The sequence below is a fragment of the Anguilla anguilla genome, chromosome 6 (assembly GCF_013347855.1).
Source record: "Anguilla anguilla isolate fAngAng1 chromosome 6, fAngAng1.pri, whole genome shotgun sequence".
Lineage (NCBI taxonomy): Eukaryota > Metazoa > Chordata > Actinopteri > Anguilliformes > Anguillidae > Anguilla > Anguilla anguilla.
Genome location: NC_049206.1, coordinates 56,942,546 through 56,957,444, shown reverse-complemented (window position 1 = coordinate 56,957,444; position 14,899 = coordinate 56,942,546). Strand labels below are relative to the sequence as shown.

The 14,899-nt window shown below is 49.6% G+C and overlaps 1 protein-coding gene across 1 annotated transcript in view; it reads left to right on the top strand.

Moving 5' to 3' along the window:
- adgb (androglobin) overlaps positions 1 to 12,508 on the top strand; it is a 53,356-nt gene extending 40,848 nt beyond the window's left edge. Inside the window, exons 31-36 of the mRNA XM_035424099.1 lie at positions 1,252 to 1,433; positions 2,656 to 2,811; positions 4,239 to 4,362; positions 6,388 to 6,490; positions 9,160 to 9,343; positions 11,605 to 12,508. Coding sequence (XP_035279990.1) covers positions 1,252 to 1,433; positions 2,656 to 2,811; positions 4,239 to 4,362; positions 6,388 to 6,490; positions 9,160 to 9,343; positions 11,605 to 11,790 — 935 coding nt within the window. The 3' untranslated portion in view covers positions 11,791 to 12,508. The remainder of the gene's footprint in view (positions 1 to 1,251; positions 1,434 to 2,655; positions 2,812 to 4,238; positions 4,363 to 6,387; positions 6,491 to 9,159; positions 9,344 to 11,604) is intronic.
- Positions 12,509 to 14,899: the final 2,391 nt, after the last annotated feature.

Below are 14,899 nucleotides of genomic sequence, written 5' to 3'. Positions count from 1 at the left end.
AGCCCCTGCACGGCTCAGACAGCAGGAGACCGTAGAGAAGCAGCCGTCTGTCGGGCTCAGCTACTCCTGCAGTGCAACACTGCCACCTAGTACAGATTCTCTCTTTTATGAGTGTCAGCACCATCACTGACACACAGAGCAAACTGGGGGGGGGGGGGGGGGGGGAGGGCGAGAGACTGTTTGCTTGTGATAAGGTTTGAAAGGCGGGAGCCATCGTTGACATCATAAGCCTGTAAACTGGTTCTCAGTGTTGGGAAAGGTCATCTGCTGATAAGATGGACAGAGGCGTAACAAGTACCAGTTCATATACTCTTTTACTAATTCTCCCTTACAGATTGAGTGTAACTATACTTCTAATTACCTGTCAGCTGATTAGTAATGATTTTCATTGATTTACATCTTCACCAACTCTTTCTAGCAATCTTTTTAGTTCCTGATCCCCTGGATCTCTTTTGGAGAAAGGTAGCATGGCACAAATCGAGAAGAAGTGGAGATATCGAGAAGGCTCTCTGCGATCGTGTCCCTGGTTTTTTTTCCATCAGTCGGCCATACCCTGGTAGAGTGGAAAATGTCAGAAATCTAAACCAGGCTGCACAGTTCAGTGGAGGGGAAGAAAGTGGCTGCAATGGCTTCCATATCCAGAAAAGATTGGCAGTTGATGTGAAATTCATGAATGGGCAATAGGTGGATATTGCTTAGAGGTCGATTTTGCACTGAAGTCAAGAGACATCAGATTTTCTTCTTTTAGGGGTATTTCTGCTGTTCACAACCATGATTGACACAGTGCTCTCTCTGCTGTCTCTACAGTGGAAAAACTGACGTGTTGAGACATGGACTGAATGGCGTGTTCTTAATATCATAAGTTCTCATATCTATGTGGAATTACATTACATTACATTGCAGGCGTGAAGCAGACGCTCTTATCCAGAGCAATACAACACAGCTTTTTACATGGAATTTACACTGTATCCATTTATACAGCTGGATATGTACTGAGGCAATGCTCAAGGGGTACAACAGCATTGTCCTACCCAGGAATCAAACCTGCGACCTTCAGGTTACAAGACCAGTTCCTTACAATTTATACTACACTGCCAGCCATGCGTGATGACAGTGAGCGATGCTTTTGTTTTGGCCAGATAGCTAGAGGATGAAAGGTGTGGTGTGACGGGCCGTTTGCTGTGGTGGTGAAACCCGAGAAGCCAAATGCAAGCGCCTGAACGATAGCTCCGCCCTTTTCTCTGAGCGCAGTTTCCATGGAGAAGCAGGAGGACACGCCCACGTCCGTCAGCGCGGAGACGCAGAGCGGCGACAGCCAGAAGTGCGCCACGCCCAAGTCCACCCGCAAGGGCAAGGAGAAGGAGAAGGAGAAGGAGAAGGAGAAGGAGAAGGAGAAGCCTGCCGCCAAACCCGGCTCCAGACAGGAGGCTCAGGTCCGTCCGCATTCCGCATTCCGCGAGTGTTTGACTCCGCCTCCTTGCGCCCGTGTCACACGTCACTCTCTTCTCTCTCCCCATTCCAACGTCGTCTTCTGTGATGTCATTTCTGTTTTTTTTATTTTTTTTTACCTTTTGAAAAGTAGGTTCTAGAACAGTCAGTGTTCTAGAACTGCACTGCGTTCAGTCACCAGTAGTGATTGTTAAATCAGCATTAGAATGTTCAGTTAAGAACATTCCAATCACGTATTTGTGATCTCACTCCTTTAGAAGTGAGGACGGAGTGTGGCGCAGTGGGTAAGGAACTGCGCTTGTAACCGAAAGGTTGTAGGTTCGAATCCCGGGTAAGGACACTGCCGTTGTACCCTTGAGCAAGGTACTTAACCTGCATTGCTTCAGTATATATCCAGCTGTATAAATGGATACAATGTAAAGTGCTAAGTAAAAGTTGTGTAAGTCGCTCTGGATAAGAGCGTCTGCTAAATGCCTGTAATAAATAATAATAAATAGAAGGGTTAAAGGAGACCAGGCAGGCACTCAGAATTTTTCAGTTTATTCAGAGAAGGAGAAGCTGAGATTGTTACAGGAGGGGGCGGGATCACCTCTTGCATTTTTTGCTTGATTGGTAATTGCATTGAATTATGAACGCAGTGGTGTTGTACCAGCTCATTTTAAAGTCGGGTTTTTCTTTTTTTTTTTTTTTCCTCCAATATCTTCCACCACAGCTGCAGACGGAAATTTTTACTATCAACCGCCGCACATTGCGACAAAGCAATTCATACGAGTGACAAAAGACAGACTGTGGTCTGAAACTAAATGAACAATCAGGGCTAATTATTTCAGACGAGTGTCGAAGGAATCTTGGCGGGAAAAGAACCCACGTTGTGCTTGAAGAAGGAGTCTTCTGAGCTCAGAGGGAGTAACTGCTCAATTAGGAATGCATTCCATGGAAGGGGGGTTGGGGGGGGGTGATGGGTGTGATGTCCTAGGGTCAGGGGTGTCCAGCTGCCTGTCTGATCCTGTGGGGAGTTTCTGTGGACCAGTAGGAGTGTGTGGAGGGGGAATAGACTCCCACCGGAAACCGATGAAGCTCGCTCGATGGTTCCGCTGTAACTCAGCAACAGAAGCTGTACAGCATCGGGGGCTCTGTCGGATATCTCATTGATGTGTTTTATTTGGGGGGTGTTTTTGTTTGGGGTGCGACGTCGTGCCACCGCAGACCCTGGACGCCAGCAGGCCGCAGTGGGCCCTGCGGCTGGTCTGTGACCATGGCGACGGCGAGGCGGCGGAGGTGAGGAAGGACACGGAGAGGGCGGACCAGATCAGAGCCATACAGCAGGCCTGGGAGAGAGCCGAGCCAGGGAGGGCCGTCAAGGTACCGCTCCGTCTGTCCCGCCCTATATCCCTCTCTCTCTATCCCTCCCTGTATCCCTCTCTTTCTCTATCCCTCCCTGTATCCCTCTCTCTCTATCCCTCCCTGTATCCCTCTCTCTCTCTCTATCCCTCCCTGTATCCCTCTCTCTATCCCTCCCTGTACCCCCCTCTCTCTCTATCCCTCTCTATACCCCTCTCTCTCTCTATCCCTGTCTGCCTCTCTCTCTATCCCTCCCTGTATCCCTCTCTCTCTATCCCTCCCTGTATCCCTCTCTTTCTCTATCCCTCTCTTTCTCTATCCCTCTCTATATCCCTCTCTTTCTCTATCCCTCTCTATACCCCTCTCTCTCTCTATCCCTCCCTATATCCCTCTCTTTCTCTATCCCTCTCTATACCCCTCTCTCTCTCTATCCCTCCCTATATCCCTCTCTTTCTCTACCACTCACTGCCTCTCTTTCTGTCTCCCTCACTATATCCTTCTCTTTCTCTATCCCTCCCTGCCTCTCTTTCTCTATCCCTCTCTATATCCCTCTCCTTCTATATATCAGTGTCTCTCTCTCACTCTATATCCCTCTCTTTCTCTATCCCTCTATCTATCCCTCTCTCTCTGACTCGTAAGGTCTCTCTCAGTCTCTCAGTCTTCCTCACCCTAAATCTCTCTCTTCCTTCTCTCAGTCTCTTTCAGTTTCTCTTTCTATGCATCTCTCATGGTCTCTCCTCCCTCCCTCTCTCTTTCACTCCCTCTCTCTCTCTCTGGGCTATATTATGCAGGGCCTTGGCCATGGTAATGCGGTGTCCTGTCCACAAAGGCGGCCCGCGTGACATGTGATCACTGTGTACTGAACCCCCTGTTCAGTCACAGTCCGTTTGTCTGAAAGTACTAAACAGCGCACTGAGTAAACAGCACACAAACAGCTGGTGTCTGAGTCTGAGTACAGACCGTGCTGTTTGGTCCTGAATAATGTCACACTTTACCATTCAGACACAGACACTCACTGGCTGCGTTTGTTAGGCAGAGATCTGATTGGTTCGTTTTCAAAAAGGCAAAAGCACCCTAAGCGACTGGACCGAACAGCTACAGGAGTGTTTTTTTTTTGTTTGTTCGTTCGTTTGTCCTTTTTCACACTTTACTGTTCAGACTCAGACACTCACTGGCTGCGTTTGTTACGCAGAGATCTGATTGGTTCGTTTAAAAAAAGGCAAAAGCACCCGTAAGCGACCGGATGTAACAGCTACAGGAGTGTTTTCTTTTTTTGTTTCGTTTGTTTGTCTGGCCTTTTACTCCACCCCCCTCCTGCAGCCCTCCACCCTGCCCCCCCCCGCCCCCCCCCCCGGTCACATGTTCTTCCTCGCCGCGTCTCTGTTGTTAGCCACGCTGCGGTTATTGCGCTCTGCCGACGTGTCGCTGCGCTGCTCTGTCCCTCTCAGGCCATGCAGGCCCGGCTGCAGTTCATCAACAAGACCCTGCGCCGAGACGCCGCCGCCGCCGCCGAGCCTGCGCAGGAGGCGGAGCCAGCCGTCGCCACGGCAGCGGAGGAGGGCGATGAAACGGGTGATTCTCTCTGTTTCTCTCTCTATTTCTCTCTCTCTCTCACTCTCTCTATTTCTCTCTCTCTCTCACTCTCTATTTCTCTCTCTCTCTGTCTCACTCTGTCTTTCTCCCTCCCTCTCTCTCTCCCTCTTTCTCTCTCTCTGTCTCTCTCACTCTATTTCTCTCTCTCTCTGTCTCTCTATCTCACTGTCTTTCTCCCTCCCTCTCTCTCTCCCTCTTCCTCTCTCAGTCTATTTCTCTCTCTCTCTTTTCCTGTTTTTTTTCTGTTGTGTTGGTTTTCTTTCCATCTTTTATTATTATGTATAACTAGAATTGTATGTCTCCTTTTTTACTGTTAAATAACAGAGAATCAAAGATCTCTCTCTCTCTCTCTCTCTCTTTCTCTCTGTATATCTTTCTAGTGCTGTGTTAGGCTGCTGGCAGCTATTAAAGATAAGAGTGTGCCATGTTGTATTGCCCCTGTCAATGAACACACTTGTAAGGTGATCCGGATGAGAGCGTCTGCAAAATGAATCAATTGCGAATGTGTCCTTCTCTTCTCTTGCTCTCTATATAAACACACACACACTCTTCTTTCTCACACACACACACACACACACACACACAGATATCAGTCCAGTGTTCCAGTGCTCATTCTCATATTGTTGGTGCTTTGAGTCGTGCGTAAACGTCTCTGATCTTACCTGTCATAATGGCTCAGCACCTTCTCCTTCAGTCCATAGAAACGCACCATTTTTACCCTCCATTTTCTCCCCTCTATTGGAGATCAGGCTATCGCACTCCTGCGGCCCGATTATATGGTGTTTATTTTGACGTGCGCTGCGTGGGCTCGCTCAGGACGCTCCTGATTCATCGCCGGACGGCCCGTGGAATCGCTCGTTTTTGTGTTACACGCGACCGTAGGTAATTCTTGCTCACGTCAGTCCTGGAGAAGCCTTCCTCACTCTTCCTCTTCCTCCTCCTCCTCCTCCTCCTCCTCCTCCTCCTCCTCCTCCTCCTCCTCCTCCTCCTCTTCGGTAATAAATCCCGGTGAGTGTTAGCGGCTCTCGGTGGAGTGGCGGCTCGGTTGCTGCGGTGAGCAGAACTGTCCGCTGGCTCCGGTAACGGGCCGGATTTGGGCCCAGCTCCTGCACCCCTGCAGGGAACTGGAATTCAGCCCGTCAGCAGAGTCCCCGCGCACTGAGGAGGAGATGAGAGAGACCTGGATATCCACTGTTTAATTACACACACACACACACACACACATGCACACACACTCAGAGAGACATGCATACACACGCACAGAGAGAGAGACATGCACATGCGCACACACACGCACACATACACACACGCACATATACATGCACGCACGCAAGCACACATGCGCACGCACACACACACACACACACACACACACAACATCCAAGTGTTCTCGGAGCAGACACAAGCAGCCTTATGACTGGTGTCTGTGTGATAGTGAGCAATCACAACAGTGTTTGCTAAACGAGAGGATTTGAAGATCTCAGAATAATTGCACACGCAGGTTCTTCTCAGGACGCAGCCACACGTCGTACATGTGGCTGTACCCAGTCATCCCCAGAAGAGGCTCCGCCTCCACAAGTTCAGCTCAGGTGCAGGAGTCGCGGAGAGGCTGAGCTGAGCTTTCAGATTTATAAACCCTCCCCTCTCATTGGTCAGCCAGGCCTGCCGGGCTTTTGTGACATCACAAACAGCCCCGAGACCTGAACTCTATTAAGTAGAACACGCGAGATGTGTACATAAGGCCATTTCCTGAATGAATGGAAAACCGGGCCCTGAGGTCCTTTCTGATTGGCTGGGTGAAAAGGGCTTTGGTTTAATTCTAGAATATAGCTAATAGGCCCTTTCGCCCGCGTTCTAGGTCTGGGATGTAAAGGATTTTAATGGGCCGGGCACAGACTAGTGCACTCAGGAAATTTGGCAGATCGTCAGGGTGTGCAGTGAACAGCTGTGTGTGCGGTGTTTTTATTGGATAATGATGTTTTTCTCCACTGTGTTTTCTGACAGCTGCCCCGCCTGCAGATCCAGATGTTCCTCCAAACGCCTCCACTCAGAGGGAAGAGCACCAGCCGACCTTCCAGCACCCCATGGACCTTACCCCCTTTATCAGGTCTGTCACCTTCTCTCTATCTCCCTCTGTCTCTACCTCTCTCCCTCCCTCTGTCTATCTCTACCTCACTCTCCCTTCCTCCCTCTCTCTCTGTCATCATCTCTCTGTCTCTCTCTCTCTCTCTCCCTGTCTCAACCTCTCTCTCCCTCCCTCTCTCTACCTCTCTCCCTTCATCCCTCTCTCTCTGTCACCGTCTCTCTGTCTCTCTCTATCTACCTCTCTCTCCCTCCCTCCCCCTCTCTCTCTCTGCCTCTGCCACACTCTCTCTCTTTCTCTCCCTCCCTCTCTCTCTCCCCCATGATAAAGGCTGAGTGTGAGCGAACTAGACTTCCGTCTCTCTCTCTCTCTCTCTCTCTCCTTCATCGCCTCGCAGTTCGCCCGTCTCCGTTTTTGTCTGCTTGACGGATGTCTGGCTTTTTAGCTCCGAAAGATTCTCCATTCATTACATTCAATCGAGTCGCTGTTTATAATTATAGACAGCTCGCGTTCCACGTATTATCCAATTATTCGACCGGGGGGAATGTCGGTCTGCGTCATCGGTGAACCGGCCCAGGGCTCCAACGCACTCCAGCAGAGCGACGGCAAATTAGGCCGATTGAGAAATGTTCAGCAATTGTCACTTCGGTTCCATTTAAAGTTCTGTGGAGACGTTAAACCCTGGAGAAGTGTTGAATGCGCACTAAGAGCAGGCTGTGATTTCTCAGAGCTGACTAATACTTTGCGTTCTTAAATGTTTTGGAACGTCTCCCCTGCCGTGGATGTGTTCCCTTTTATGTCTGGAGACACAACTTGGTGCTCCTTCTCCTGTGCTGAAGCTAAAGCATTGCCGCTAATGTTCGTTCCAGGCTAACCAGGCTATAAATGGCTTGATGTCATTAAAATGGCAAGTGTTGATCTAAACGTGCTGGTGGTGCTAACTAATTGGCTAGCTCTCTGGCCCATTCATTAAGCCTGGCTTTGACAAGGCATTGGCTGCTGACATGCCCTGCAAAGCACACTGGGAAATGAGTGTCTGTGCACAGGCCAGAGTCTGCGGGAACTGGCTGGCATTTAAAAGCCAGAACTGCAGCAGGGGGAATAATTTTTTTTTTGGTGGGGGAGTCATTGTTTTTGGGAACTCGACATCAGTTCCCTCTCTCCGGTGCAGTTCCACCGTTGAAAACCAAGCAGTTTCAGGGGAAGCCCGAATAAAGCGGAAATTTGAAAACCGTACGCTTGACCTTTAATTGTCCTTGAGATCTGATTGGTTATAAATGGAACCTGTGTAGCACTGACTCAGAACCAGTGAGCAGGGAAGTTCCACGGTTTTTAGGAGCCCCTGTACGACCATACCGCTCCCTTACTCTGGGAATCAAACCCACCGTTGGAAACAAACTCTGCTTTTAAAAGCCTGATGTTGTTTTCATTCCTGAGGATTCAGGAACAGAGGTGCTGTGCACACCCCTTTATGGTTTCAGAGACCAAACGAACAGTACATCCAGTTAAAGATCTAACGGTGAATTTCAAAATCTTATATGTCTCCTGCACACACACACACACACGGACACGCACACACACACACACGGACACACACACACACACACACACGGACACACACACACTCGCTAGCTTAAAATGTCTTCCGTTACTTCACCGGCTTCATCCTTGCGTTCTTGGAAAGGCGTTACATGACACTTTTTCCTCAGTGTTCGCTTTTACAGTTCTCTACTCCTTTCCCAGTGGATTAATATGCTAATATTTGACTCTATTAATTATGACGCTATTTTGGGCCGAATTAGCCTCAAGTTCCCCGGAGATCTCCGCTCATCGCCCCCGTATCTATCCGTCTAGTGACGACTGACACCCCACCGCGAGCCGGCAGTGGGAGTCGGCCAATCAGAGGAGAGAAATTAGTTGTCCCCCCCGCTTCACCTCCCGAACAGCCTTCGTTCCTCCTCTTCCTCTCTGTGAAGGTCGGTCAGCCCCAAAAAGAACGACCACCCCGTTCTTTAGAAGATGAAATAGTTTTTCGGTTTTTTTTCAGTGCCCGCACATGCTGCCCGCCCAGTCGCTCGGCAACAGTCTCCCGCGCTCGTTTATATTCATTTCCGACCGAACCCGTGTTTTAGCCGGTCGGCGTCGGCGTCGGCGTCGAATATTTTCGGTCACACGAAGATAAATGGCTGCCTTTGCCTTCGCCGTGGGATGAGAAACGAAGACGGAGTCGTGCAATCAGGGCTCATTCAGGCGCATGGTAATTCCCCTTCATCTCCCCGATGGGGCGCTGCGCACATTTGGGGCTTTAAATGGGGCTTGGGAAGCGCAAACAGGTCTGATTTGATGAAGGAACGTTTATGGGGCTTCGATTCAATCAGCGTCTGTCCCTGACTCTGACTTGCGCTCCAATTAGACCCAGGTGTTGAGGGGCTTTTTCTTCTTCCACATTTGGGCTCATTTTGCTGATTGCTAAATTGCTGAGCTGTTTGTGGAGAAAAAAAACATCTTCGTTTTTTTTTTTTTTTGTAAGCCGAGTGAAGTTGAGGACAAATGCAAATTTGAGGTAACCTAGCGTGCAGGTATGCGTGTGTGTGCGTACGTGTGTGTGTGTGCCTCTCTCTCACTCTCCCTCACCCCCCCTCTCCCTCTCTCTCTCTCCCTCCCCCCCTCTCCCCCCCCCCCCACCGGGGCAGGAGGCAGAGGGAGGAGCCCGTGCTGAAGGACGTCTCCGTGGAGGAGGCGCAGCGGCGGGAGAAGGCGGAGCGGATCCAGGGCTTCCGGCTGATCCGAGACACCATCCTGGAGCGCCGGGAGGAGGAGCGGGTCTCCCGGGAGCAGCTCAAGAGGCGCCACCTGGACCTGTACGAGGGCCTGCAGGTGAGGGGCGGGGCCCGCCGAACTGATCTGGGGTCAGTCTCCCCCCCGCCCATTTCCTAACTGCGTCCATTATGAGCGTGAAAGCCACAGCTGATCTGGGATCAGTCTTCTCCCGCCCACGTCCTAACCGTCTATTATGAGCATGAAAACCTCAACTGATTTGGGATCAGTCTCCCCCCACCCACGTCCTAACCTCGTCCATTACGAGCATGAAAGCCACAACTGATCCGAGATCAGTCTTATCCCACCCACGTCCTAACCTCGTCCATTACGCACATGAAAGCCTCAACTGATCCGAGATCAGTCTTATCCCACCCACGTCCTAACCTCGTCCATTACGAGCATGAAAGCCACAACTGATCCAAGGTCAGCACTCACGCGTCTGTACGAGATGCAAGAACTCTCTTTACTGCCCTCATAAAGAATAAAACTTTATTTATGCGGCATCCTGCTGGACGTAGACTGCGGCACAAAGAGCTGTGTGCTATGGCTTAAATAAAAAAGCAATAATAAAAACAAGAACAAATGGACGATAAAAGCAAGACTAAGCAGCACTAAAAGCAATAAAAAATAGGGGGGGATGTAAAACTGTAAGAACAGAGGAAATCAGAACATAATTTTAATTAAAATCCAGAGTACGAAGGCATATTTTTTTAGCTGCTTTAAAAACACAAACAGAAGCTGAAATATCCTTTGAAAAAGTTCACCGCTCTTAGAAAAGGGAAGGTCCAATGTGAAGTACTCGTGAAGGCAGCGCTCCTGCGTCAGACAGTTGATGTGTTTCCAAATGACTCGATGCCTGTTAAGGACTACAAGCCACACCTGGGGTGATTTATCAGTCTGCCGCAGCTGTGGCTGCCAGCAGGTGGGCGTGTCGCTGTCCAAGGTCCTGAGGGGCAGCCAAAACGCACCTCCTCTGCGTTTTTGGCTGAGGAGGTGCGTGTTTATTTGGGTGGGTATTTTCGCAATCTTACCCCCACACACACTTCGGCAGCTCTGGAAAAGAACCACCATTACTGAAGTGCGAGTACGTATTTGATTTCGGTCGACGCTGATGCAACGTGTGCAAGGCTTGCTGATGTCACGTGACGGTATGACATAAGCAATAACGGAATTCTGAAACAGCTGCTTTGGTGGGTGTTGCGCACGCAGGTAAGAAGTGGCGCTCGATGGCAAATTCGCTGAGGCGTTTTAATGGAAAATTATCCGGGGAATTGATGGCAGTTTTTTTTTTCTTCAGAGCAATTCTGTGAGGAGCGCTTGAAATCACCGGCGAATGGAGCTCGTTTCGCGGCACGGTGTCTGAGCCCTAAAAACGTCGGGATTAGCGAGACCGGTAATTTTGGCGCTGCGGGGGGGGGGGGAGTCTTAAAAAAGGTTTGTTATACGGAGTGGCAGTCGCTGTTGGGGGCGGGGATAACAAATATTTGAAAAGAGTCCTTAGTGAGCCATGTCAGGGCGCGGGAAACGGAAGGAAGGAAGGAAAGCATCGCCACGGCAACATCTGCGCGCCGCCGCCACCGCGTCTCCTCGTCAAAAGCGCATCCTTCCCAGCATGCTCTGGCACAAAGCCGCGGCGTGCTCTGAAAAGCCTCCCCGGGACGGTTCCCGCGGCGACGGGGGGGGAGTTTTTGTTTCGCCCGCGCGCGGTACAGGAAGCGCGTTTGAACGGCGGGCTGATTGAGCGCTCGTGACTGGCGGGACGGGGGGGTCGCCCCGGGGGGGCGGGGGTGGTTCTGAGCGGCGTCTCTGCTTCTTGCTCGCGGGGATGTTCGTGGCTTTGCGTCGCCCCACCCGAAAACACCGCACCAACACCAGGCGGGAATCCGCGTCGCCGTCAAGCCACACGTTGTCCGTTGGACCGGACGTCCCAGCAAATTCCATCTTTCACCCATAAAAAAAACAGAAAGTGCTGGCTGGTTCCTGCCAGTGCACCCATGTGTACTCGGCTGTACTCGGCATCCCACAGTGCACCAGGGCATCAGCTGATTGAATTTTTAAGGTCCCGTTGGCCTTTTAAGGGCCAATCATCTCACATTTCCCCATCACATTTAGCTCAATAGGTTTTTAATGTTTTTTTTATTTTCTCTCCCCAGTAGAAAACGTGTGGTTTAAATAGCTGCACGACACCATGTTTCTAATGGGCGCTACGCTAAGTTAGAAGGGCGTGACGGGTTGAGTATAAGATGAAGCCTGTGGCTGATCCTCTGCGGCTGTGAGGCGGATACAGACCGTGACGAGCGCCTGTCCTGTCCAATCAGATGGCCCTGGACCAGCAGAGGAGGCGGATCCTCCAGGCCCGGGAGGCGTACTGGGGCCGGATTCTGGAGGCGGAGCTAAAGAGGGAGGGGGCGGAGTCAGCGCTGGAGGCGGAGCGAGAGAAGACCACGCCTCAGCCCCAGGTGACCAGTCGCAAACAGCTGAAGAGCGCCGGCAAGAAGAAGTGACACGCCCTCCGCCTTCCCATCATGCCCTGCGCCCACAGGGGGCTCTGTTAGGGGCGGCACTATAGTATAATGGCTAAGGAGTTGGTCTTGTAGCCTAAAGGTCGCAGGTTCGGTTCCCCGGTAGGACACTGCTGTTGCACCCTTGAGCCAGGTACTTAACCTGCATTGCTTCAGTATGTATCCAGCTGTATAACTGGATACAATGTAAGTCGCTCTGGATAAGAGCGTCTGCTAAATGCCTTTAAAGTAATGTTAGGCACCTCAGACTTTACTTAGTTTTACTTCGAGCGGGGATACTCAGATCCAGCCCTGGACGCCAGCAGCACTGCCAGTTGTCATTATTCCCCACCAATCAGGAGCTGAATTAAATCCGGGGCAAATCTCTGGCCAATCAGTGCCATTAATCGATAAGCTAACTATCGGGTAGGAGATAATCAGTGGTACTACCGGCATCGAGGGCCAGATTGAAGTATCCCTGACCTAGATCACCTCAGTGACTGTGAATTTCAGTGCCTTTTCTCCTAGACTTCTCGCACCCTGTAACAAAGCAACACAATAAACGCTAAAGGTATGTCCTGTTTGCATTTACATTAAACAGAGGATGCTAAGATTCAACAGCTGATAGTGGCATTTGTTCTATCTTATCAATCTCTATATATGCATGTAGCATCAGTGGTAAGTGGCAGAATTAGACCTCTAATAAAACTGTACATTTTTACTGTTGACTCCTTTACTCTTTCATCAGCATTTAAATTCTCAACGTAACTTTTCAAAATGGCATATAAACCATAAAGCTCACTCTCAAAACATAAATTCTTATATCAGGAATGCGGGAAAGTATAATTTCATGTGCAACATATTGAAGTTTCAGAAAAAAAAACTAGCTCCCGCAGGCAATCGAAACCTTTTTTTCTTCATTGATTCCCCTCGCAGGAAACCACAAGGCCGTCTTTATCACGTGTATTTTATTGTTTTGACTTTCAGATATACGGCGCTGTAAGATTTCCTGCCTATCGCAATCCCTGAAGGGCAGGTGCTTGGTTATGTTGCCAGATCAATGTAGAACTCAAAAGGCTGGAGAGATGAGGAGAGGCACCTCTACAGATTTGATCGCTCTTTTTTTGACTCTGTACAGGTGATATTTTCAGTCGTGGTTCGTTTGCTTTTCGTGTTGATCATACTACACTCAAGACTTTGTCTCTACACCAGCGGTTTCCAACCCTGTTTTTCCTGGAGATGTCCTAATGTCCTGTTGGTTTTAATTTCAACCCTAACTCGGCACGCCTGATTCAACAAGTTGGAAGCTCGATGAGATCTTTAGCTGTTGAGTGAGGTGTGCTTTGTTAGGGTTGGAGTGGAAACCTACAGGATGGTAGACCTCTAGGAACAGGGTTGGGCAGCCCTGCTCTAGCTGTTGAATGATGGTGTGCTTTGTTAGGGTTTCACAGTGGAAACCTACAGGATGGTAGATCTCCAGGAACAGGGTTAGGCACCCCTGTTGTAGCTGATAGATGCTGGCAGTTGGATGCTTTTAGTCTGCAGGAAGTTAAGCTTTTAGATTTATGGTTATCGAGAGCAGAGAGGGGGGCATTTGGACATGACATAAAGCTGGAGAAGTCAAACGGAGACTACATGCCCCATACTGCGTAGAAGTAAAGAAAACTATAAGGTATCTCAGTTGAACCCTAAAGAATGTTTGAAAAGGACTACAGTGCCATCTAGTGGCCACTACTGTCAAACAACAGGTTTTTTTTATTTTTATAAAGCAGGGCAAATGCATGTCTTTTTTTCACAGAACGAGTAATGATGAGTCAACAAATATGATATCCTGTCCTTCTTCTTTTTGGGAGGTCCTTGTGATGGAGTGAAGGCGTCAGATTGCAGTGTAAAAGTATCTGTGGTGTCGGGTTCAGACTTTTTATTTTTTCCCCCATGAACAGTCTTTTCAGTGTAATTAATATACTACCTCAGCACTTCTAGACTATGGTCCTCACAGAGTTTATTTATTTATTTACTTATTTGGGGGAAGGGGGGGGCGTGGAACAATGGCAAGCATGAATCAAGAGCTGAAAAGAAATCAATCTTCTCCGTGCTTATCTGTGTAGGAAACACAAGGTCAGAGCATGTTTTGTTGGGTGATTTTTTTTCTTTTCTTTTTTTTTTCCTCTTTTACTTTTTGTGCCAAAGAAACGTAGATAATGAAATGGGACTCTGAGCTGCCATTGTCATTCATCTGTATGAAGACTAATGCCCCTTGCATTTATAAGAGGGCTTTGCCCTTGATAAAGATGTCCTCGCCGAAGAAGGGGGTTGGGGAGGATGGAAGGGCGGGGTGGTGTGGAAAAAATATTAAGATCCATTATACTGTCACTTTCTGTCCCAGTTCATACGCTGAGTGCTCATGGGTACTAAGTCCAGCCAATTATATGAAAATGTTTGGTTTTTATTCATCCTGAAATACAGTTAACCCTTTGAAGAGTGGATCTTTTCGGAATGTCCCCCCCCCCCCCCCCCCCCCCCCCCCCCCCCCCCCCCCCCCCCCCCCCCCCCCAAATTTCTTAGTCGGTGTTCTAGAACTCCTTTGCTTTCAGTTTCCAGCAGTGATTGTGACATCAGCGATTAGAATATTGAGTTAAGAACTTTCTAATCGCATATTTGTGACCTCACACCTTAAATGGTACGTGAATCAGGATGTTTGGAGCTTTGCGGACTGAGGGGCAGTGATGGGACGGAGTGGGTGGGGGACGGCGCGGAGGACATGGGGAATCTTCGGCCGCCCGTACGCCCTGGGATGCAAACCCAAGGGAGTACAGGCCCAGAGGAGGGAGGGCTGGGGGCGATTTGTCGGCGCTCTGCGGATTCCTTAGTCCTGTCTGTTCAAATCCACTGTTCCTCCACTCACCGAACATAAAGCTCATTTCCTCCTTCTCTTCCTGCGGCCGCTTCACAGAGCCAATCCTGTGAGCCACCTTCCAGACAGACCGCTGTGTATTTTGAAGTCCTTTTTTTATTATTATTACTGTATTTATTTTTTGGGGGGGGGGAGTTTTATTTTAAGGCCCTCTGTTTCGGCTCCACTGCGCTGGCCTCTTCTGCCCGTCCGTCCCCG